The sequence below is a fragment of the Procambarus clarkii genome, chromosome 7 (assembly GCF_040958095.1).
Source record: "Procambarus clarkii isolate CNS0578487 chromosome 7, FALCON_Pclarkii_2.0, whole genome shotgun sequence".
NCBI lineage: Eukaryota > Metazoa > Arthropoda > Malacostraca > Decapoda > Cambaridae > Procambarus > Procambarus clarkii.
The window spans coordinates 3,101,809-3,128,467 of NC_091156.1; the positions used below are offsets into that span (position 1 = coordinate 3,101,809).

Genomic DNA, 26,659 nt, shown 5'->3' on the forward strand with positions numbered 1-26,659 from the left:
ACCATCTCGCTTGGTTCCCTCTCTTTATGCATCGTGAAGCCCTCATACTTATATTATAAATTAAATTATCACATTTCATTTGTAGTTCTTCGTAAATCATATTATTTCCTTACCTTCTTGTAACACTTAACCTCTTTCTTCTCCTTTTCCCTCAGTCTCATTTCTTTGTCTCCTCTCCATCGTTCCCTACATTTCCTTTGTTCGTTACCATCTTTCTCCCTTCCATCCTGACCTCCTTCTTGCCTTCATTCCATGGTAAATGATAATACGTATGCAGATGTCAACCCTCTAGCCTCGATCCTTGGAGCCTGGTACCACCTGGATTGTCCATTGACTTGGGTCCGGGCTCCAGGGTGAACCCTTAATTTACTGTATTGTAGTGTTTTAGGAGCAATACGGACGCGTTTGGGGGCGTTCTCGACTGGGGAGGGGTGGTTTGGTTACGTGGTGGATGTGGGGGGGGGAGGGGAGGGGAGTGAGAGGGAAAGGGGCTTGCAGGATGAGGGAGATAAGGAACTATGGGGTTGATATTCAACTATATAGACTCACCTACCCGTGCTTGAAGGACGAATATTAACTTCAGGGTGTTATACTTCAACTATATTATTAACTTCAGATCCCTCTTTCTATCTTGCCTGTTCTAGAATCTATATATAAGTTATTCTGAGCTACTTCTGTTCTAGCTTATTCTCCTAACTTCATTCCCTTGCTTTGAAAAAAAAAGTGATTCCCACAACATCTTCTCGTGACGTCCAAAAACTCGTTTTGGAGTTCTTTGGTTCACGTCATGATTTCCTCTACGAATATTGTGTGATGTCATTATGCCTCTTTCCTGTTTTTTTTAGCACAGGAATGTCAAAATCTCTCAGCCTTTCCTCACAGCTCAACGCTCCAAGTTCAAGAGCTTATCTCTTAAGATAGTAACTTTCCCGAGTTTCGCGGTTATCTTTCTGTGATTTCCACACTTATTATTATCTTTATTGACAAAATTTAATTACAATTTTGCCTAATCTGAGGATTTCAATTAAGTCTTATTAAAGTGAGGATAATGCTTACAGTAATGTTCACTAGCTTCAGAACACCATCTATGGTCTGCGAATGTGTCTCCAGTGAGTGACAACCTACCTGTTGACTCCATGCTTTTGGTTCCAGGGACCAATGTCTCCGCGCCCCTGTCTCTGACCAAACCTCCTGGTTGGTGATATAGTCAATCAGACTGTTAGACTCAGTTGCTAGCATTCTGACGTATGAATCACAGCTGAGTTGATCAGGCGTCCTGTGAAGACGTTTATCAAGTTCTCTCTTGACTCCATGCTTTTGGTTCCAGGGACCAATGTCTCCGTGCCCCTGTCTCTGACCAGACCTCCTGGTTGGTGATCTTGTCACTCAGGCTGTGTGTGTGTGTGTGTGTGTTACGGCCAAGTAATTAATAACCCTAATTGTTTGTCCTCAACTTGAATTTAAAATAACTTGAAACACTGCGTATGAAATGATAACACTGTTGAGTGGTGCACATAAATGGCCAATTGATATTGTTAGTGAAGAATATTGATTAAGGGAGGAAAGGTCGTTAGGAAGAGCGTTGAAACGGAATAGTTGTAGCTGAAGCAGGCGACCCATTTAAGCATAGGCACGTTTAAGAAAAAATATTAGAACATATTTGTATTGTGCAAGGAAATTTTGGAGAAAGAATTGAGGTGTGCTAACTGTTGAAAACAAAGCTCTGATACAGGTGCTCATGTTTGAATTACAGAAAAGATATGGCCAATAAATTATAGAAGAACTCGTTTACTCTGAGTTGTAGAGAAGATGCGCTCAAGATGCAGCATCAGAAACTGGGCATTTGACCTCTCCCGGGATGTTTAAAACTGAAGAGAAAAACAGGAGTTCCGCCTGCGACTCACTTCCATCAATTATAATTTTTTTGCGTATATCGGAGGAGAAGGGTATACCAAGCTGCATCCTCCACGTGTTGGGATAAGATTGGGGATGTTTACACTTAAAATGCCAAGTCATGACAAGCACTTCTTTTTGTAGGCACAAATCCTCATTCTCTCTCTCCCTTCCCATGCTCGCCAAGTGGTTAGAATTAACTGTTCACCGACCTCAAAATCCTGAATGCAGGTAAAAACACGTAAAGGAAAAAAACTGACTCTTTCCTAGAGCAGGATTTCCAAATAGGCAGAGCGGTGTCATGCCAGCTGGTGAGAGTAAACACGCCGAGGGCGGCGGAACCCACCCACCCACCGGCGTCTCAGAGAACCCCTTGTTATTTTGAGGAGCTCTGAGCTGGTGTTTGGTGGTGAGGGGGAGGAAGGGGAGACCAGGAGTTCTCTACGATTCGTCGTGTGGCGGCAGTTTATCTAGATACACCAAAGGTGTCGTATGCAAAATACGTCGTGTGGCTCTATCCAAATACCACAGAGGTATCGTTTCTCGCAATACATCGCTGCAGTTTAGACAGATGTAACAGATGCATCATTTCTCAAAATACATCGCGTATCTGCGGTTCTTGAAGGGAGATACAATGTTTCTGTCCCATCTCTTCGCTTGTATCATCTGTTATTGGTCCAGAAAATTAAATGTTATTTTGTAGGTATTTCGGACTAAGACAATTATGCTGTGTTGGGTGAATCTCGTGTCTCTTGACTATTTAATTGCATATATTTTATTTCGGGTTCATAATAAATGAAGTAAGATAAACAAACTCTGTGGTAAAGGACCACTGTATTCTTCGTACATAAGATTTTACAGTAGATGAAAAGATTGACTACAGGCTATGGCTAGTTAGGGAAGCCGTTCAGTTGTCTGTGTAGATTTTACTGAGCATTGCAACAAATGTTTGCATTATTGCTATGGACTGCATCTGTTACCCTGCATCTGTTGATTTAGTGTTTTCAATAAGTGCTAATACTGCTGTCTATATTTCTGTGGATGCAGCTTTTCCCCTTCTCTGCAACTAGAGAAAGAGAAAACAAGAGAAAACATATTTTCTCTTGTTTTTTGTTATCTCTCTTTCTCTCAACCAAAACATCCGTAATATTTCTAGCGCGGCAGCGGTCAGCACTCACGTCCCTACTACTTATTCTATGCCGTCGTCGATGAAAACAAATGATTTGGATCAGGTCTACGTACCACTACTGTTGCTACCGCTGCTCCTCCTACTTCTTCTACTACTAATAATAGCAACACTAGTATTAATGCCATTAACCACTAATTAGATACTATTAAATGCAAAACTACCAGCTCACGGACAACAGGCCATCCACACCAAAACATTTGTCATGGTATTTCGCTGCTTGTCCTCAATACACGGTCGAGGAGCGACTCTCTGGGCCTATCCTGGTCCCACCAACATTAGCAAAAACAACTGCTGATCGAACCAGCGTCCTGGCTAGCCCCAGACGCATGCCATACCCATGGACCACGATAAGTGTATGCAAACTCGTAAACCATAAATGGCAGGTTCCACACATTTGATTTTTTCTGCACCTTTTTTTCGAAAATTGCAAGTTGCGGTCGAGCAGAGGCTTTCCGCCGATTAAATCAATTAGACTCACCTGAGTTACTGTGTGTGACCGCTTAATGACACGGCCGGAAACGCATTTACCTGTTTGTGAGATAAAACTGCTAATGAGGTGAGTTGAGAGCTTGGCTGGTTAGTGTGTTTCCTGCAGGGCGCGCGCGTTGCTGGAACCGAGTCGCGCGTCCGCTACCCGCTCGTTAAGTGTTTGGAAATGTAGGTAATAAATGTTCCTGAATTCATGCAGCAGCAGCAGCAGCAGCAGCAGCAGCAGCAGCAGCAGCAGCAGCAGCAGAGTCGTAGTATTATGTTCCCCAAAATTTTTGTTACGTGGTGGAAAAATATGGTAAATATGGGCGTCCTGAACTATTGTTAATGATAAGTGTACTAAAATCTAGGCAAATGTTAAGTTGTTCTAATATTTTGCTGATGCTTTGTACTCTGAACCTTTGACAACTTTGTCTTTCTTTATCTGGATGAAGGTCATAACTAGCTATTTTCCCATTAAACTATAGAACTAATAATATGAGGAAAATTCAAATACTTCTTTGGGTTTCTTTGTATTATTAACCAACCCATTAAATGAATATACCTGTGTGTGTGTGTGTGTGTGTGTGTGTGTGTGTGTGTGTGTGTGTGTGTGTGTGTGTGTGTGTGTGTGTGTGTGTGTGTGTGTGTGTATGTGTGTGTGTGTGTGTGTGCAGGATCGAGCTGTTAGCTCTTGTATCCTGTCTTTCTAGCCTTAGATTGTCTAATGTACAGACTCCAGACTTAATATCTATATCTACTACATATATTTCTATCTCTCTTTCTCACAAGAGAAAGATAGATATATAAAGAAGACAAGTACACTCATCCGCGGGATTCAACCCATATCGGCTGCCCTACTCCCAGGCACGTATTTACTGCTAGATGAACAGGTCCATTAGGTGAAACAAACTGTCCATTTGTTTCTGCCTTGGCTGGGAATCTAACCCGGGCTCTTTGGACTCCGACTCCAGAGTGTGTGAGTTTATGTGTGTGTGTGGGTGAGAGTGAGTCTTAGAGAGAGCAACCCTCGCTGACACCAGGGTGCCCTTTGGCACTACCAGAGGCGGGAGGCCCTCTGAATGATGGGGCAGGGGTGCCAACACTCCCTCTTACCTCTTACGTGGCACTGTTGCTTTGTTGATATGTATTATATACTTTTTTCACTGCAATACCTTTTGTGTCTAGAACTGCATCTGAGTGCGAAATCATTTTAATTCAATAGTTTATATATCAAATTCCTCGGGGAAAGTTATCACTTAGTGCCTCGTTCTTCTTCCCTATCCCACATCGTTTCTACTAAGCCTAGTCTCTTCCCTTCTACCTACCTTCCCCTTCCCCCTCCTCCCTCGCCTCCCCTCTCTCAGCACGACCTTTCGTTGACACCAACCCGTAGTGTGTTACTGGCTCCATAGATGGCGTAAGTGGGGACTTAAGAAGCCAGTATCATCAGACACAAATATACACTCACGTACACATATACACGCACAAAAACATCCGCGCTCGGGGGTTGTAGTCCTAAGGGCCCGTGTTCGACTCCCGGTCAAAACAAAAACAAATGAGCAGTGTTTCTTTAACCTGGTGGACCAAACCACACATTAGAATGTGAAGGGACGAAGACGTTTTGGTCCGTCGTGGACCATTCTCAAGTCGATTGTCTTGAGAATTGTGAAGTCGATTCACAATCGACTTGAGAATGGTCCACGACGGACCGAAACGTCGTTGTCCCTTCATTTTCTTGTGTGTGGTTTGGCCACGATATTGTGACTCCTCGTCTGCATATTGCAATCTGGTAAAAGTTCATAGGTATGCAACGAGACTCGAAATAATTTCTTACAGAGGATATTTTCTGTGTAAGCAACTGTTGAATAATGGTTCATGGATGGAAACGTGAGGCGCAGATGTCACAGAGATGTTTTAAGTTTTTTAGCTTAAAAGTAATGAGTATATAATTTTGTTTGATGGTGAAATATTAGAATCTAATGCTTTAAATAGTTACAATCGCAGATATACCAAGAAATAGGAGAAACAGTGATTTACCGCATTAGACAACCGGCAACTGGTAAGGAGGGGCTCAAGAACTAGCGCTCGACCCGATTAAAACGTTTCCTTGAGTACTTTTTTGAGAGTACTCATGCATAAACACAGATACTAATAAATGCCATAAAAGGAAGGGAGGGACGGAGGAGTGCAGGAGGGAGGAATATCTGGAAAGAGGGAGAGAGGAAGGGAGTGAGGTGTAGGAGGTAGGTAGGGAGGGAGGGAGGGAGAGAGAGAGGAAGGGAGTGAACCTTGTGGGAGGGTAACATATTACCTTTATCTGATAACAAGAGGGTTCACCACCGCTATTTTTGGCATGTGTTGAGAAGCTTCTTGTTGGGATCTTTGATGCGCACATCCGTGCTGATTGGGAATAACTGCCAGTCCTCATTAATTATCTTACTTATCCGTTCATTTTCTTAGCCATCTTTAGTTATCCTAAGATATAAGTAAATGGTGTTAATAATTCGTAGTTACTTGTTTATTCTCTTATTACCTTTGACTCTCCAGTGTTATTACAGGTTTACAGATTTGGGGAGTTATCGGTTATCCGTTATCGGTTTTAGGTTATCCGTTATCGGTTCTCGGTTATCCGTTATCGGTTCTCGGTTATCTTGGCAAGTCTCGGTTAAAAGACAACTTCTTTAGAGTGGGTGCTTGTTTGGACGGCCACCCGATATGTGTATGTAAATTATGTGGGGTCTGAGAGACATATCTCAGCTCAGTGACTATATAATTACCTGCTTGCTGACGATGATTAATGACCTATTCTTGTAGTACTATGTCATAATTGCTTCGTTGTTTCATCACTGCTACACTGCTTCCTTGTTTGAGTGTACTGATGTTGTCATTGTTATCATCTGTGTTATGTTTTTTTTCTTTGTTAGGTTTGTATGATGATCTAATTTACTTATAATTGTATGGCTGTATCATTGTATAATTGATGTATCCTCTACGGCTTATACAGTCACCTTGATAGTCTCTCACCCGAGTGTATGTTACTCACCCTCATTGATGCCTCTATAATGTTCGCACTCATTGATGCCTCTACAGTGTAGGTACTCATTGATGCCTCTACAGTGTACGCACTCATTGATACCTCTACAGTGTACGCACTCATTGATGCCTCTACTGTGTACACACTCATTGATGCCTCTACAGTGTACGCACTCATTGATGCCTCTACAGTGTACACACTCATTGATGCCTCTACTGTGTACGCACTCATTGATGCCTCTACTGTGTACACACTCATTGATGCCTCTACAGTGAATGCACTCATTGATGCCCCTACAGTGTACGCACTCATTGATGCCTCTACAGTGTAGGTACTCATTGATGCCTCTACACTGTACGCACTCATTGATACCTCTACAGTGTACGCACTCATTGATGCCTCTACTGTGTACACACTCATTGATGCCTCTACAGTGTACGCACTCATTGATGCCTCTACAGTGTACGCACTCATTGATGCCTCACAGTGTACACCCACCCACGCCTCACAGCTGTGTCAATGTTCCTTCTCTTCCCCCCCCCCGCACCCTTACCCCTAATCTACATCATCCCTCCCGCACCCTCCCTCTCTCTTCCACTACTTCACTTTGCAATTAATCTACGTTCTCCTCTCTGTATCTGCTCTCTCCTTCTTCTTCCTTTGCCATTTCTTTCACCGTTGCCCCATCTGTTGTTTTTCCCCCTTGTATCATTGTCACCAACAACATAGCTTTACGATATGTATTTCATTGTAATATCTGCAAAACTAATTTTTAATATATATATCTATCTATCTCTCTCTCTCTCTCTCTCTCTCTCTCTCTCTCTCTCTCTCTCTCTCTCTCTCTCTCTCTCTCTCTCTCTCTCTCTCTCTCTCTCTCTCTCTCTCTCAACTATATATATATATATATATATATATATATATATATGTATATATATATATATATATATATATATATATATATATATATATATATATATATATATATATATATATATATAATTGATGCCTCTACAGTGTACACACTCATTGATGCTTCTACTGTGTACGCACTCATTGATGCCTCTACAGTGATGCCTCTACAGATGCCTCTACAGTCATTTTCTTCTCCGAGGCTATGGGTCCCTACATTTGCACCAGAGGTGGTACCTTTATATATATATATATATATATATATATATATATATATATATATATATATATATATATATATATATATATATAAATATATATGCAACAATGATCACGAAAACAATTATTTTATCAGTGTTACACTTCCTAAACCCTGACACAATTCTAAAAAGGGCTGCTCGTCCCTGGGGAAATTCCTCTATATCTGTATAAAAATATATATCTAAATTCATATTTTCTTTATTTTTCTCTTTTTCATCTTTGGCTTTAATTCATGTTACTATTCTGCAGATCCTGAATTATCACTGATTCGCTGGCATATTTCTTTCTTTAATTTGCTATGTTGGAAGGAAGGTAGGGAACTCTCAGGAGAAAGCGCTAAACCATTACGACTATAGAACACTTGGAAGGGGTCAGGATAAGGATTTGGGATGGGACGGGGGGAAGGAATGGTATGTTGGAATTATCTTGTTATGTTAAGGTGCAAATTGATTATTTAGATTTGTCAAGTATTTCGTCCGATGCTAAACACCTGACCTCTTTTCTCCCCATTCTTAGTCAAGCTGCCCTTTCTTCCCTAATATGTATTTCTCCCTCAACCAGCGCACTCTCACCCTTGTTTACTTACAGATCTTCGTTGAGATATCTGTAGCGATATTTGCGTAGCGATAGTCGGCGTAGCGGTATTTTCTGGCTATTTGCATAAACTGCCCAAACGCGTAGAAGGCAGCGGGCTGGGCTGGGCTCTCGGTCACGAAGTTGACAATATGAATTGAACAGTATTCACCTAGTTGTGCTTGCGGGGGTTTAGCTCGGGCTCTTTGGTCCCGCCTTTCAACTGGTTTACAGATTCCTGAGCCTACTGGGTTCCATCATATCTACATTTGAAACTGTGTATGGAGTCAGCCTTTACCACATCAGTGCCTATTGCATTCCACCTGTTAACTACTCTGACACTGAAAAAGTTCTTTCTAACGTCCCTGTGGCTCATTTGGGTACTTATTTTCCACCTGTGTCCCCTTGTTCGAGTACCACCAGTGTTAAACAGTTAATCTTTATCTACCCTGTCAATTCCTCTGAGAATTTTGTAGGTAGTGATCATGTCTCCCACACGAGACAGTGTGGTCTCATGGCGGTTATCTATATTACTGGTTATTCCCCCCGAGCGCAGCGTGGAGGAATGCTTTACTGTTCCCTCTCTTTCTCTCTCAACTCTTCGCTCAGTATTAACACTTGCGAATATCTTCCTTACAACGTCGTGCCAATATTAATCATTTACCAAGCTGATGTATGCCAAGTGCATCTCTTTCTTCACTGTGTTTGTGTGCGTGTATGCACTCTTATAGTCGGGTTTCCGGAGGGATTTAACAACTGATTTTGGGTACCGCCTTTCAACCTGACCGGTTTATAAGTACCAGAGACTATTGTGCTCTGTCACATCTATATATAAGCGGCGTGTGAACTTTACGTCCACCAGTTCACTTCTTAGCGTATTTGTTCACTATGATGCTGAACAAAATATGTTTTAATGTCTCTGTGGCTTAATTGGGAACGTAGTTTCCATCTATGATCCCCTGTTCGTGTATTATCATGCGAAATCATTTGTCCTTGTGTGTTCCCTTTAGTATTTTATATATGGTAAACATGTCTCTCCTGCTTTTGGTGTATGCGCGTGTATGTTTGTGATTTGAGTGTGGCCTTCCCTGAGGTGCCACTTTGGTATGAATGTGTTAGGTGATCGTGGATCCTGGTGGCTTAGTTGGCAGGACTGCAGGCTGCCGCTTTTGTGATCTGCGGTTCGAGGCTTCGATGATCCAAGGGAGGGAATTATCAAGGGATAGCGCCAATTTGTTACGACTATATAGCACTGGAAAAGGGTCAGATGGGATGGGACGGGGGGAAGGAATGGTGCCCAACCACTTGGACGGTCGGGGATTGAACGCCGTCCTGCATAAAGCAAGACTGTCGCTCTACTGTCCAGCTCAAGAGAATGAAATGTTATTTTCCACGAGATATGGTGGTTAGCAATTTATATACGTGTATATATATATATATATATATATATATATATATATATATATATATATATATATATATATATATATATATATATATGACGCGAAGGGCAGCTTATCACGAAACAATATGAGTGCGGAACGTTAATAAGAGGCGGCAAGCAACCTAGACTCAGTATAAACATCCATGTTTGTGAGCGCTGCCCTGTCCTACAGCGGTCGGCGGCGTGGCCCTTCGACAGATATAAATTGAACTCATCACCCCACGTCGATAAGGAGTCTTTCAGGGGCATTCCCGGATACTTAGTCACGCCAACGAGCTGAGAAACATTCAGGCAAAAAAGTGGGTTAATTACACCCTTGGGAATCATGAGAGATAGAGAGGGAGTGTGTTGTTTGTGTTTCAAGTCTTGAAGCGTCGACTCCTCTTCCATGATGAATATATACACGTGATCATATTTTGTGCATGCCTCTCCCTGTCAAATGAGATGAGGGATGCGCTTGGGCATCTGGTGCAGTGTCTGTATAGAATTATTTAATGCTGGGAAAAGCGTTTTAATGAGACTGTTCACCGGGTGTTGCTCTTTACATACTTGTGTGTGACTCCTTGATGAACTTGAGAGAACCCAAACAAAACCCATCCTCCTCCCCCTCACATCATTGTTTTGTTACTCCTTCGTTCAAGATAACGAACCCGCTGGGAGCTTCTCTCCAGTCAAATCAGAGGCTGAAGAAGAGGGAATTTTCATCTTCTTACCAATATCAGAGTGTGTGTGTGTGTGTGTGTGTGTGTGTGTGTGTGTGTGTGTGTGCGTGTGTGTGTGTGTGTGTGTGTGTGTGTGTGTGTGTGTGTGTGTGTGTGTGTGTGTGTGTGTGTGTGCGTGTGTGTGTGTGTGTGTTTTTGCGCTCCCTGGCTGTGAGGTGTTGTGGCTGAGCTGGCGGCGAGTTCTGCTTTCGTCAGCGATCTGGTCGACTGGCCTTGGCCAGGCAGGCAGTCCTGCTCTTGCCGTCTCTGATAACCTTACCCCCGAGACCCGATCACCGCTGCTCATCCCATACGGACGCTTCCTCTATTCTTTATATCTGACTCCAACTGGAGGAGGGTGCGGAGAGGGGATGGGGGTGGGGAGGCAGGGGAGATCTTCATCTCCCGGCATCTTGACTCATTCTCTCCCTTATTGTTTGATATCTGTGGTTTCTTTTGTTTTATTTTCCCCCTTGCTCTCATATCTCGCTAAGGTTGAGTGTTGTTTCTTTCATTTGTAATGCAAGATGTTTTAATATCACTATTATTTTTCGTTTCTGATTGTGGCTTTTGCTTTTGTTAATATTTATGTATCTTGTGATTTTATCACACACACACGCACGCACACACACACGTCTGCACACGCATACATGCGCGCGCACACTCACTTGCGGCCCCAGCATGGAACCCGTGCCTTTTCAAGCATAAGACGTAGCTGGAAAAAGTTAAGAGGTATGCCACTAGGCTAGTAACAGAACTAAAAGGCATGAGTTACGAGGAGAGGCTGCGTGAAATGCACCTCATGATACTGAAAGACAGAAGACTAAGGGGAGACCTGATCACTACGTACAAAATTCTCAGAGGAATTGACAGGGTAGATAAGGATAAAATGTTTAACACTGGTGGTAAGCGAACAAGGGGACACAGGTGGTAACTGAGTACCCAAATGAGTTACAAGGACGTTAGAAAGATCTTTTTTCAGTGTCAGAGTAGTTAACAGATGGAATGCAATAGGAAGTGATGTGGTGGAGGCTGACTCCATACACAATTTCAAATGTAGGTATTATGGAGCCCAGTAGGCTCAGGAATCTGTACACCAGTTGACTGACAGTTGAGAGGCGGGACCAACGAGTCAGAGCTCAACACCCTCATGCACAGCTAGATGAGTACAACTAAATGAGTACACACACACACACAGGGCCTCGCCACTGAGTTTCTTTCACCCTAATGAACCTGTTCACTTAGTAGTAGATAGATACCTGGGAGCTAGACAGCTGCTACTGGCTGCTTCCTGGTGATGTGTGTGTGCGTGTGTTAGAAATATATCTAGTAGATAAAATAGAGGGAAAAATAAATTGGTTAGAAAGGCGGTCTCCAAGAGCTAATAACTCGATTCTGCAAACACAAATTTCAATTCTCATACCTTTCAAAGAACGACAAATGACATTTTCCGTCTATCTGTCAGTATAGGAGCCGAGATTTGACCATCCTTACTATATATCGTGCGTAGTTTGTGTGTTCAGAGAGTGTCGTGAATGATGAAGAGGCTGTCATGCAAGCAGAGAGTTACTTGCAAGGTAAGTGTTTGGCTCCTGATACGCGTGTAGCGTGTTAGAGCAAACTCCCGTCGTTACAAAAGTATTCAGCAGTAATTGGTTGAGAACGAAAGCATTTGGTCATCGATTGGCTGAGAGCGCAAACATCTCGACTCTGACTGACAGAGAGTGTCAACATCTCAGTATTACCTGGCTGAAAATGCAAGGACTTTGGCGTTTATTTCTCATGCACTCTAGTCTTTCGCTATGGAATTGCATAACATCGCAACCAAGTGAACACTTATTGGTAAATAATAAAATGACATACATATTGAATTAGAGAACAACATATATTCTGACCGAATACACCATAATGCAGCCGAACATGCATACTGACCGAACGAAAGCTCAGCACTGCACAATATGCATACTGACTGAGCTTCGAAACAACATATTCCCAACATAATCCTAACTGAACAAGAGCTCAACATAGATAACGACTAAAAGAGAGCACATCATACTAAGTAAACGAAGTCCAACAGTATGCTTGTACTTTTCCTGAATAAATTATTATTATTATTATTATTATTATTATTATTATTATTATTATTATTATTATTATTATTATTATTATTATTATCAAAGAATATGCCGACAGTGACTCGTACCGAATACAAGAACACCCCTAAAGGGTAGACGACAATTCAAGCATCTTGACACTGGGGTGAAAATACAATCCCTTGAGACACTTTGGACTATAAACTCAACCCCCTCGACGGTGATTGGTCAAAGCCACTAGTGTTGTACACAGTTGAGACATGGCTCTTAGCGTTATCAGGTTATCGCGGGCATCATCTGCACCTAATGTGACCTAAACAGCCTTAAGTAAACAGTGGTAATTGCAGCCAGAGTAATGACTTAGGCGGGACACACAAGAGTCTATTTAGTCATTGATCTTTACTTCATTTTGTTTATGCTCACTTTCCTGTCATTGTATACTAGGAATTTCATCTTTGTCTGTCTATCCCTGTCTCTTGGTAACCTCTAAATTAATATTTTTTTTAGGAATCATATGGGTTATCTCTGTTTAATTATATAATTTCTTTGTTTATTTTTGTTTATTTATTCAGTGTTTATTCAATTCCGCAAGTTCCTCGCCTGGTCGACGGTGTGCGCGCTCGAATTCGTTCTTGCGCGCACGCTCCTCTCTCTCACATTACCCCTTCTTTATTACATATCCCACTTCCCTTTCGACCCCTAAGATTTCCACTTCTGTCACATCACTCTCCCTCTTTCTTTCTTTCTTTCTTTCTTTCTTTCTTTCTTTCTTTCTTTCTTTCTTTCTTTCTTTTTTTTTCACACTGTCTCTGTTCCTCTCTTCTTCTTCTTTGTGTACTCACCTAGTTTTGCTTGTTGGGTTGAGATTTGGCTCTTTGGTCCCGCCTCTCAACCGTCAATGAACTGATGTACAGATTCCTGAGCCTACTGGGCTCTATCATATCTACATTTGAAACTATGTATGTGGAATCACCCTCCACCACATCTCTTCCTAGTGCATTCCCACACACACACACTACTCTGTGTGTGTGTGAGTGTGTGTGTGTGTGTGTGTGTGTGTGTGTGTGTGTGTGTGTGTGTGTGTGTGTGTGTGTGTGTGTGTGTGTGTGTGTCGCCCTCTCTCTCTCTCTGGCTGTCGTATGGAGTCGTCCTGGCGCGTTTGTGATGAATTTTGAGGATTTTGTGTGTGGCCTCGAGGCGGGACCCGGGGCTCGACCAGCACTTCACTCCTATGATAACCTCTGGCCTTCCACGTTCCTCCGTGATGCTCTCTCTCCCCGCTTCCTCCTCCTCCTCCTGATCCTCCTGCTTCTCCGACCCCTTCATCCATGTCCTTACACTCCTCCTGCGACTTCTACCTTTCATCCATGTCCCAATACTCCTCCGTTCATCTTCCTCATGTACCTCCGTCCCTTTTTCCTCATTTTTCTACTATCATTTTCTTCTTATCTCTCATTTCTATCTCTTCTATTGTTCCTCTTCATCCTCCCCCTCCCCTTCCTCTACCTTGTTTTGTTTATTTTTATCTTTCTCCTAATTTTCCTCTTCGTGTTACTTAACTTCTTCTTCTTCCTCCTAAGTCCATTTTCTCCTCTATCTTTACCTTTGAATTTTTAAGTTATTGTTATTCATTGATTCTCTTTTAACTATTCTCCTTAAAACTGTCTTTCTCTCATACTCTTTCTGGCCCTTTTTGACATTCTCTTCCTTTTCCTGGTCTTCTCCCCTTTCTCGTCCTCTTTCACCTCCTCCTCCTCCTCTTTCTCCTCCTCCTTCTTCTTCTTTTTCTTCATCCTTTACTTCTTCTTCTTCTTCTTCTTCTTCTTCTTCTTCTTCTTCTTCTTCTTCTTCTTCTTCTTTTCTTCTGTAACTTTTCATTTTTCTCGCCATCATCAGCCACCGCTGCGGTCCTTTTCTTGTCTACTCTCCTTCATGTCTTCCTTGGGACCTCATCTCATTGCGACACGCTGTCACTTAAGTCTCCCCTCACTCTCCCTCCTACTGTCCCTCTCCCTCATTCTGCCCCCCCCTCCCTCTCCCTCATACTGTCCCCACTCCCTTTCCTTCGAAATGTCTCCACTCCCTCTCACTCCCTCTGTTGTCTCTCCCTCTCCGTCCTACTTTTTCCCTCTCTCTCCCTCCTACTGTCTCCCCTCCCTCTTCCTTCTACTGTCCCCCTTTCTCGCATTTCACTTTGTTTTCTTACCACTCCCCCTTAGCTCTCAAATTTTATCGGCACCCCTATCTCTCTTTTCTGCCTTTACCATTCATTCAAATTCCTTCTATCTGTTCCACTTCGTATCCCCTTCCGTTCCCTACTCTTCACTCCTCTTTCCACCCTAATCTACCCATTCCCTACATCTACCGTTCCTCTTTCTGTCATCTGCCCTACCTGGCAACTTCGCTTCAATCTCCTTTCCACACGTTTCTGCCTCTATACTTATCCCTACCTGGTACCATTTCCCTTTCTGTCGCCTCATACACGAGGGAAAACTCTAACACACTCCACACCCATATTTCTTATACTTTACTTACAATATTTTTTCCTCTCTCCGGCATACAAATGTGTCGTTAGACCAACAGTCCCGTTACAAACGAGCGAAGACGCGACGCCTTTTTCCTGTTCAGTGTCGGGATGTGCTTATTGGTCACCACCGGTGCCTGCACGGGAAAATTGGACTGTGGTACGAGAAGCCAAGCAGGAACACAAGCAGAAAGGCAGGAAGCTAGGCAAAGGAAGAGAGGGGGAATAAGGAGCAGGTAGACAAGGAAGAAGATAGGTTGGGACGGGAAGATGTTATTTATTGGGAAGATAATATTAGATAGAGGCCAGACACAATTGCAAGAAGACAGGCTGAGTGGCAGGCAAGCTGGTAAGCAGGCTGTAGAAAAGCAGGTAAACAAGTTGCCAAATAGGTTTGAAGGTAGGCTGGCCAGGTAAAAATAGTTTTTTCTTATTTCGATGTTCCAAAGTTCAACTTATTACTCCGAAAAGCTGCATAGTGGCATGTAGAACTGGACCTCGCTATGCACCATACACTAAGGCTATTATGGACATGCTAATACCATACGCACTAACACACACACACACGATGTAGTGGAGGCAGGCTCCATACACAGTTTCAAAATGTTGATATGATAGAGCCCAATAGGCTCAGGAACCTGTTCACCTGTTGATTGACCGTTGAGAGGCGGGATCAAAGAGCCAGAGCTCAACCCCTGCAAGAACAATTAGGTGAGTACAATTAGGTGAGTACACATACACATACACACACACACCTAAACACACACATATAAACACACATACACATATAAAAACACACACATACACACAAATAATGCAGCATCTCAACACGTTCCCCTCGGTCGTCGATCTCCTCTAGAGGGGTCGTTCTTCCCCTCGTTTGGAAATCTTGTTGTTTCTTCTTTATATGCAAGTGAGGGGTGGCGAGACCTCTTCCCTGCCAAGCATTTTACTTCCCCTTCCTCCCCTCAGCCCCTGAAGACCAGCTGTAGGAGAGGGGGACGTTCAGAGCCTTTCCCTTTGATGCCCCCTTTCTTGCTCGCAGGTAATCGAGGGGAGAATCTAATGGAAAATATAGAAAGACCGGGCCAGAGAGGGGAAAATTCGTGAGTGTGTTTCACGGGAAGATTATTTGGTGAGGGAAATTTTCACATGTGAGGGGGAAGAAAAAGAATAGGTAAGTGTCAAAGGGCAGATGGGAAAAAAACCTGAGATAAATTATCTGTGAAATATTTTCACCTGAATTTCTTTTTAGGAAGGTATCCCAGGGGAAGAGGACAGAGGGGAATTCTGACCCAAAGTATAATTGTGTCATCTAAGGGGGGGAAGAGTGAGCGAAGATGTGGGGATGGGGAGTTGTTATCAGGCGGTGAAAAGTGTGTTTTAAAGTTAGTTTGCACACTAGTTCACTCAGTCTTACTGAACACATTAAGGGGGCTTTGTAAGGGAAGAGGAGGGCCTTGGGATGAGAGTGTGTGTGTGTGTGGGGAGGAACAATTCCCAAACCTTGAACTGAGAGCTACGGGCAGTCTCATCCACATTCGCACTCCATTCTTTGGCAATTACGGTGCGGATCGATGCCGTTAGGAGGAGACTGGAACAAAAAAAGTACGCCTGATGATATTTTTTTATCTCGAATTTTAAATTTGAGGAAAAAAAGGAATAAAAAATAGAAATCAGGAGAGGGAAAATGACCTTTTTTTATTATTAATAACAAAAAGTATAATTAACAAATCTTTCGTATATTGAGATGAGGGTAAACGACGAAAATTTAATTGTTAATTCTCATAATTTGGGTCTTTTCTTTTAAAAGGCATAAACAAAATAAAGTAAGGAGGAAAAACTTGAGTCCACAGACGTCGCTGGTCTAATGGAAGTCGGCCATCATTAGGCCTATCAAGGGGAGAATCGGCCAGCCTGGCGGTGATTTGGCACTGGCTAGTTCTTGAAGACCTCGTGGGGGGGGGGGGTGAAGTGGGAGGGGAGGGCTTTTCGGTAGGGGCAGAGGAAACGAGTAGGGGAGGGTTTTCTGGACAGGAAGGGGTTTCGTAGAGTAAGAAGACGAAGGGAGAGAGAGAGAGAGAGAGAGAGAGAGAGAGAGAGAGAGAGAGAGAGAGAGAGAGAGAGAGAGAGAGAGAGAGAGAGAGAGAGAGAGAGAGAGAGTCGTTTTATGAAAGAAATCTGAAAATAATAAATGCAATAAAAAGTAGATTTATCATAAGTTTTCATCAGCAGTATACACTGGAACCAAATTGGGCCTGGCGAGGATTTATTCATTGTAGCTAGTACTGTATAACAAAACACGTCTGTTTTGCAGTGTTATACAAAATTTTGTGCCAACAACATCAATGAAACAACGACATCTCCAGCACCAACCACAAAAACAACAATATCAGGCACTATAACCACATGAACTTCCCTAAGAACGCTACAACAAGAAAAAAAACACTTACAACAGTAACCACATTAACAAATAATCCAACACAATGATAAACCATTACAGCAAAAATTGTCAGAACATCTACCACAAGAACCAATGCAACAACCAAAACAAAAACAAAACAGAAATATATATTTTTATATATAGCTAAATTACAGCAACACCACCATGTATAAATAATGCAGTCTGCTTTATTCAGCCTTATCATTGTCAATAAAATACTAAATGTAAAGGCTCAATAAGATCGACAACTCTTCTTTAATCGGAGAAGCATAATCTTTTTAGACTTATTTACATATCTTCTCGAGTATTTTCAAGGTGCATGAAGCAAAATTCATCACCAAAACATTGTTCAAATGTTCGTTAGTTCAGCTGTCAAACATCATGTTTATGAGTGAGAAACACTGCACTCAGGAATCACTAGTGATAAAGTAAAGTTTGAATTGCAACTTTCTTTCTCTCTCTCTCTCTCTCTCTCTCTCTCTCTCTCTCTCTCTCTCTCTCTCTCTCTCTCTCTCTCTCTCTCTCTCTCTCTCTCTCTCTCTCTCTCTCTCTCTCTCTCTCTCTCTCTCTCTATCTCTCTCTCTTCATCTCTGTCTTTCTCTCACTTCAAAACATACACATTCACACTCTTCATTGCCCTTTGTTCGCTTCCCCGTTTTCATGACTCTTTCTCGTACCCCTTGTTTGTACGTCCCCTCTTACTGTTAACTCTGTTTGACTTGTCTCCCCTCTCCTCACACCCATTTTAACCGTGGCTTTGCCTTTTATCTTGTTATTCTGGCGCTTCCCTCCACTCTGGTAATGATTTGTTTACATTTAAATGCTTCGGAGCAAATTCGTGCGTTTCGTTCTGTGTTTAGTTTTTGTTTCAAGTGCTAAATTGTCATTACTTGGAAGGAACATATTCCGTTTTATGCTAATTTCCTTTTACCGTTTTAGCAGCACTCTCATCAGCAGCCGTATCAGTTCTGTAAATTTTATTTATAACCAAAGTTGTAACCTCCCTCTTTACATTGGCTTTGATTTACTGGCTTCATGTTGATGTTAGCATTTTGTGCTGTATCGTAATTGAAGTGTTTTTACTCCCCTTGGTATTTGGGCTAACGGGTGTTTATTATTGAGAATTCTGATTGCATTGAGAATAACAAAAAGTTTTGTTTTTATCAAGAGTGTTGTATATATTTAGTTATTTTGGTGGGGGAAGGGTGTTTTAAGGGGAGGGGTTGAGGTGGTAGTGATGATACAGTAAATTATTAAAAAAAAATATTAAAAAATGACTGCAGCCAAGCTGGTAAATACAGGAAACTCATTTAGAAGATGTTTTAAAAAAAATTCTATTTTGTATTTTTTAAACTTTAGTGACTGGCATCTCTCATTGTTTCATGTATAAAACCTCCCACGTCAGTCATAAATGAAAATTTCAGTGCGTCAAAATTCGTCTATTTTGTGAGACCACGGTAACTATTCACACCTTCCGTTCCTTCTATTTATTTTTACGTTTCTGTCTCTTTTTCCTTCTCTTATATGATTTCTCTCATATCCTACACGTTTGCCCCTTTCTCTTACAACTTATCGTTCTCCCTTTACCTTTCACAACAACCCCTGTTGCTTCCCTTACACCCCGGCCCTCTGCCCTTCTCTTTCACACCACACCCCATTCCTTCACTTCTCTTCCCTTACACTCCTGCTTCCTTTCCTCTTTCCTTCATTACATCCTTGCCTCCTTCATATCAAAACACTATTGTTCACTAACCTGGTTTTCTATATTTCTTAGGCATGCCCCATGAATTTTTCAATCCATTTCTCTTTGTTAATTATGCAATTGCTTGTTACATTTACCCCTGCTAACTATTTTGCACGTGAGCTGTCGTATTACTTTATGTTAATATGACTTGGCTGTATTGCGAAGGTTTTCACATTTGTGGGTTGGGTGTCTGTATGTTTCATATATGTTTATGTATATATGTATGTAGATATTAATCTAAAATTGTCCCTATGTTCTGTTTGATATTATTTTAATTTGTGGTATATTCTAATCTAGTTATGTATATATTTGTTTAATTTACATTTTGTAAGTTATGCTTTGTTAATATGTAGTCATATATATAACCCCCTTTCAATATGTAGTATTTGATTACTCTTGTAGTGTTTGTTATTGTTTTATCATGTAGTTCTTCTTCATAGTTGAATTTACTTCCATATTTTTACTGTATTTCGTTTATATTCCATTTTACTCTATTATCCTTATCTTCATCATTATCCTTATCCTTATCCCTTCCAAGTGCTATATACTCGTAATAACTTTACCTTACCATACCTTGCTTGTAGCTTCTGTACATCACAATAATGTCGCGCTCCAGCCTCTGTAAATTCATCCGTTTCTAATGTCTTAGTGGTTGAGTTATTTTCCTTTTTGTTTAACATTCACTGCAGTGAATATCATCTCCCTGTTGAAGCGCCATTGTTTGTTCACATGATCATGTTTGTATTCTCTTTCTCCTATGGCTTCTTTTATCAGATAATTAGTTTACATTCTTATCTGTGGCTCGTGTTTCTTCCCCATGTTGTTTGTATTCTCTCCAACATAGTGTTCTTTCAATATTTTCACGCTCCTTTGCTGCTACTAATCCTTGCTCCACTATACTGCTGTTCTCTCCATCATATGGCTGTCTCCCCACCAAATTTCAGTTTTTCCCTACAATACTTCCCTTTCGATCGAGATTCCTCCCCTTGCCTCCAGGATAGACACCTTAGCCATCGCTTTATGACTCTTCGCTTGCTATCGAGTATTGTTCCCCCATCGTATTGATTTCTCCTTTTCGCCTCCTCTCCCAAGTTCCTTTTTCTCTTAGGAATATTTATCCCGCCATCTTGCGGATCTTCCTGCCAACGTATGTCTGTATCTCTGACCATTCTGGATTTTCCCGTCCGTCATCATGCGGGTATTTCTTCTATCACATTACTTCCTCACAATGAAATCTTACGTAATATTTCCCCCCTCATCGTACCTCGAAAAGCAATATTTCCCCCTCAACACTTCTTGACATTTTAATTATTTCTCAGAATACTGATTACTACCCTAACAAATATAATAATGTTTTACGTTGCATTTATTTCTAACAAGTGTTGTTTGTACCCCATCAGATTTCTCTTATACACAGTTTATTTATTCTTGATTTGTCGTGTGATTGCTGTGTTGCTTCTTTATCGGATCTTCGTACAGTTCCTTTCATTTCAATTATCTAATATTTTATCACCACGTTTTGTATAATTTGATGTTGTGAGTAATTTGTTTCTGATCATTCTATGTCGTTATACAAGTATTACTATTCCTGTTTTGTTATGGCTCTTGTTACAATATATCTCACTCATATTCTATTTCATTTATGCTGCTTCATTGGTTTTATTCAGACTGCAATGTATTTTTATAGCCATTTTTCACATAATTATATTGTGTATTACTCAATCATCCTCTACTGTATTCATCTATTGTTCTTTGTTTTATTCTACTCTCATCCTTTTTTATTGTTCACTTACTGTTGTATTCACGATATTCACTGGAGAGCATTAATTTGCCATGTCTTTAGATACGTTTAATTTTAAACCTCATTTGGCTTAATCTCTCACTATCCATCTCCCCCTTCTCTCTTGTTTCACTATCCTAACTCAGTTTCTCGTCTACCTAGGCTACACCATCCTCTCTACACTATCCTATCTGTTCCATCCCATCTGCACAATCCTATCTGCACCATCCCATCTACACCATCCCATCTCTGGAAGCTCCACCAGCTATGTCATGGAACATCTTAGATACCAGTCTCCTCAATTCCCAATCACTTGTTCAGCGTCTGGCTCCTTCCCATTCCATCTTTCTACTCCATCAACAAACGTCTCTTTCTCTAGGTCTTTATAAGCCCGCTCTTTGTGCTTTCTTGTCCCCTTATCCCATCGCATTTTACCTTCGCTTCCACCTATATTCCTTTCTCTTTTCTTCCTCACAATATTTTATCTCTACATTTCTGTTCTACGCATCTCTCTGCAATTATAATCAATCACGGCAGTTCTATCACTGTGCTACGAGGTCAACACTTCTACCATCATTACCACAATCAACACGAGAACAATAACAAAAACATCAATGACACCACCACCACAGTCACTACCACCACCAGCCCTACCACCACCACCACCACCACTATCACCACCTTCAATATTACATCCAATGCCATAACCACGTCTCGGTGGTTGCACCACTCTATAGTTATCTTTACCCACACATTTTTCTCTTTGTCCTTCGATATTTCCCTGAACAAAACACATTTCTCCCTGCCCTCTCCCGTCACTCAAGCAAAAAAACTTTTATCCCTGCCCTTCAATATTTCCCTCAGCACGAAACTTTTTTTCCCCCCTGCTTTTCCATATTCCCCAGCACAATACATTTCTCCCAATCTCTCCATGTTCCTCTCCAGCACAGTACTTTCCTCCCTGCCCTACCATATTTCCCCCAGCACAATACTTTCCTCCCTGCCCTTCTATGTTTTCCCCCGCAGCCAATCTACCATTCCTCTCTATTAAGGTCTATAACGTTTGGGTGTTTACAGATGCGAATACTGGAAGTTTCTGGCTCTACGGGGGGAAGGGGACCCCGCTTTTAGGTATGAGTTTAAGTTGAATTTTATATATATACACAACACATAACATATATATATATATATATATATATATATATATATATATATATATATATATATATATATATATATACATATATATATATATATATATATATATATATATATATATATATATATATATATATATACATATATATATATATATATATATATATATATATATATATATATACGTATATGTATATATTATCCTTAATGGCACCCTTGTTCACGTTTTGTGTGTTCGTGCGTGTGTGTGTGTTTGTTTTGCTCGCTAACATTCCTATGGGAATTTGTCTAATTTTAATTTCCAGAGTTATTGTTTTATTAATTTTATTTTTTATATATATATTTGTTGCACATGCACTTGTTACCATTGTGTATATAAACTTTTATTATATGATGCTATAAAACCAGTATGTACTCACTTTTTATTTGTATTCATGTTTTAAAAAGAGAGAGAGAGAGAGAGAGAGAGAGAGAGAGAGAGAGAGAGAGAGAGAGAGAGAGAGAGAGAGAGAGAGAGAGAGAGAGAGAGAGAGAGTAAATTGATACTTTTGATCGACATATGGCTCAAGAAATCCTGTGACACCAAATGAATCAGAAAGAAAGTCTCTTCCTCCACCAACAAAATTTATCCCTCATCCCACATTGCCACTTCGTTTAGAATCTCTTCTTTCACTAACAAAGTCTCTCCTCTACCCATGGAGTCTCGTCCCTCTATTCACAAAGTCTTCTAATACCAACAGAGTCTTTCTGTGCAACCTCAGATATTTTGCCACGACCAATAAAGTCTTCCTCTCTTATAGAGACTCTTTGTACACCCACAAAGTCTCTCTCTCCACCCCACAGTCTCTAGCTCCACCCACAGAATCTCTCCATCTACCCACAGAGTCTTCCCCTCCACCCACAAGCCTTACTCAAGGCAATCGATGAGCTCACTGGCTTAGCTTCAACTCAAGCAATATTTCCAGAATGAACTTCCATTCTGCCACCGACCGAGCCATTCCCCGTCTCCTCCTCTTCCTCCCCCTAATTCTTTTTTCCTCCACGTTTTCTGTTCATTCGCTTAACACGGACGAAGAAAATCAAGGGGTAGTGGAGGGGAGGGCAAGACCGCAGTGTGTGTGTGTGTGTGTGTGTGTGTGGGTGTGTGTGTGTGTGTGTGTGTGTGTGTACTCACCTAGTTGTACTCACTTAGTTGTGCTTGCGGGGGTTGAGCTCTGGCTCTTTGGTCCCGCCTCTCAACTGTCAATCAACAGGTGTACAGGTTCCTGAGCCTATTGGGCTCTATCATATCTACACTTCAAACTGTGTATGGAGTCAGCCTCCACCACATCACTTAAAAATGCATTCCATTTGTCAACCACTCTGACACTAAAAAAGTTCTTTCTAATATCTCTGTGGCTCATTTGGGCACTCAGTTTCCACCTGTGTCGCTTAGTGCGTGTGCCCCTTGTGTTAAACAGCGTGTCTTTATCAACCCTGTCGATTCCCTTGAGGATCTTGAATGTGGTGATCATGTCCCCCCTGTGTGTGTGTGTGTGTGTGTGTGTGTGTGTGTGTGTGTGTGTGTGTGTGTGTGTGTGTGTGTCTGTGTGTGTCTGTGTGTGTGTGTGTGCACTAGGGAGAGGGTAATTTGAAAGCTTCGAACAATAATTCAACTTGCGTCTCGTTAAGCGCTTGCTTGTTTTATGGTGTTTTGGTCATTACTTGAATTTATAACACCTAATACGTTTGCTACTTTTAATAATAATGATATTTCTTCTTCTTCTTCTTCTACTACTACTACTACTACTACTTCTACAGCTAATAATAACAGTACTAAAATAATATGTAAAAAAATACAATAAAAATAAAAATTAATAAAATAATTAAAATATAAAAATATATTAAGAGACAGTAATGGGACCAGTTTGCTTTGGAAGCCTTTACTACACCAACCTGTCACTCTCGTGTAATGACTCGTCCAATTACTTCGATTCAGAAACAATTTCTTGGCATTTTGATTTTTATGTTTTATTGCTATTTCTTTTCGTCACATGACGTTTTTACACGTGATAATTTTAAATTAGTGAGAACACAAATACACACATATCTGCATTTTTAAATGTAGATATGATAGAGTCCAGTAGGCTCAGGAATCTGTACACCAGTTGATCGACAGTTGAGAGGCGGGCCGAAAGAGCCAAAGCTCAACCCCCGCCAACACAATTAGGTGAGTACAATTAGGTGAGTACACACACACACACACACTCACGCTCAGGGGTCTGGTAGCGGAGCGGACAGCGCGTAGGAATCGTAATTCTGTGGCCCGAGTTCGATTCCCGGACCAGGCAAAAACTAATGGGCAAAGTTTCTTTCACCCTGGTGCTCCAGTTACCTAGCAGTAAATAGGTACCTGGGAGTTAGACAGCTCTTACGGAGCTGCTTCCTGTATGCGTGTGTAGGGGAGGGGGGAAAAACACTAGTTAGTAGTTAAAGTTGATTGATTAAATGTTGAGAGGCGGGCCGAAAGAGCAGAGCTCAACCCCAGCAAGAACAACTAGGTAAATACAACTAGGTATATATACACATTAATTGGGGAGGGGGGCCTCGCGGCTGAGTGAATAGCGCTCGGGAATCGTAGTCCTTAGGACCTGGGTTCGATTCCCGGCCGTGGCGGAAACAAATGGGCAGAGTTGCTTTTATCCTGATACCCCTATTCACCTAGCAGTAAATAAGTACTTGGGAGTTAGACAGGTCTTACGGGCTGCTTCCTGGGTGTGTGTGTGTGTATGTACGTGTTTGTGTATGTGTGAGTGTTAAAGAAATATATGTAGTAGATATAATAGAGAAAAATAGATTGGTTTGGAAAGACGGGGTCCAAGAGCTAATAGCTCGATTCTGCAGACACACATAGCAAATAGTAAGCACACACACACAGGATAATTACCGTGTCACTATTATTATTATTTTAATGTAAGATATTACTTGTGGTCACGCATCAAGTTGGTCACGCACCTAAGGACGGGTGGGACAGGCAGACTGGTTCTTTTCCTGATTACTGTTTTAGTGTCACTGTGCACAGTGCTGCAGGTGTCCTTCCTCCTCCTCCTACTACTGTTTCTTCTTCGCCGCCTCCTTATTTCTTCTTGTTCATCATATTGCTTATCTTATTCTATCAAACACTCCAGTTATCGTTTATTTCTCCCATTGTTTTACATTCACAATATATAAACATTTTCCGTTTTAACATTATTTAACCCTCTATATTCTCGTTCCTCTTTTCCAATCCGCCACACTTTTCCTCTTTGTCTCTGTTCTCATTTTCGTCCATTTCATTCTATTTCTTCTTCCCAATTCAATACCTGGCAGCTTTCCCTTTTCCCTCTTCATATTCTCTTTCCATTTTCGTGAAAAATGTACAATGATGTGGTTGTTTACTTATTAATCCATTTCTAAGTAAAAGGGCCACGAAAAGTCTGTTTCGGACTTCGGTCAAGTGGTAAATTATTTATGTTAAATTAGTGGAAAATACTCTCTCCCATATTTAGGTGGATGAGCCGATATTTGAATGCCAGTCATTATCTGTCATATATGTTGCAAGAGAGCATATGTGAATGCCCAATTTGCTGTCTGTTGATTTCGTGTCAAGTGAATTGGTTATTACGCTGTTAATTTTCACTTCTCTTTTGTGATGAAAGATCTATTAAATGGGTGCCCATTTTCTCTTCAGTTTCGTGGGGAAGGTACGGTGAAATGGGTACGTATTTCGCCTCCAATTTACTGATTTTAGAGAACCCATAATTCTTCCTTGCTAATTATTTATATTCTATGTCTTCTGGTGTAGGAAAGTCAGCAACCATTTCTCTTAATATTTTTCTTATATAGGGTGATATAACTGTATTGTGTACATCAAGATATCAAAAGGGAAATATATTCAACACATATTTTTAAATTCTGAAAGCAAATACATTGTATTGTGTGTGTACTCGTACACACACACACACACACACACACACACACACACTCACACACACACACACACACACACACACACACACACACGCACACACACACACATATGATGGAGTACCTAAGCAACAGAAAACAGCAGCTCACTGTGAAGGGTGAGGTCTCAGAATTGCGAGATGTTCTCGGGTGGTTTTTGCAGAAAGGGGACACAGGTAGAAACTGAGTACATAAATGAGCCGTTATCTTGAGGTTATCTTGAGATGATTTCGGGGCTTTAGTGTCCCCGCGGCCCGGTCCTCGACCAGGCCTCCACCCCCAGGAAGCAGCCCGTGACAGCTGACTAACACCCAGGTACCTATTTACTGCTAGGTAATAGGGGCATTCAGGGTGAAAGAAACTTGCCCATTTGTTTCTGCCTCGTGCGGGAATCGAACCCGCGCCACAGAATTACGAGTCCTGCGCGCTATCCACCAGGCTACGAGGCCCCATTA

At 41.4% G+C, this 26,659-nt stretch overlaps 1 protein-coding gene across 6 annotated transcripts in view; it reads left to right on the forward strand.

The window, feature by feature from the left end:
• The window catches only part of LOC123753816 (homeobox protein abdominal-B-like), a 96,953-nt gene that overhangs the window by 43,789 nt on the left and 26,505 nt on the right, over window positions 1–26,659 (forward strand). For 3 of the 6 annotated variants that reach the window (XM_069312208.1, XM_069312204.1, XM_069312211.1), the window contains one exon: window positions 22,140–22,193. The exons of 2 other annotated variants lie outside the window; for them this stretch is intronic. In XM_069312208.1, coding sequence (XP_069168309.1) covers window positions 22,140–22,193 — 54 coding nt within the window. Of the gene's footprint in view, window positions 1–22,139; window positions 22,194–25,929; window positions 25,957–26,659 lie in introns of all 6 variants that reach the window. One more of the 6 variants, XM_069312219.1, reaches the window with a different exon arrangement.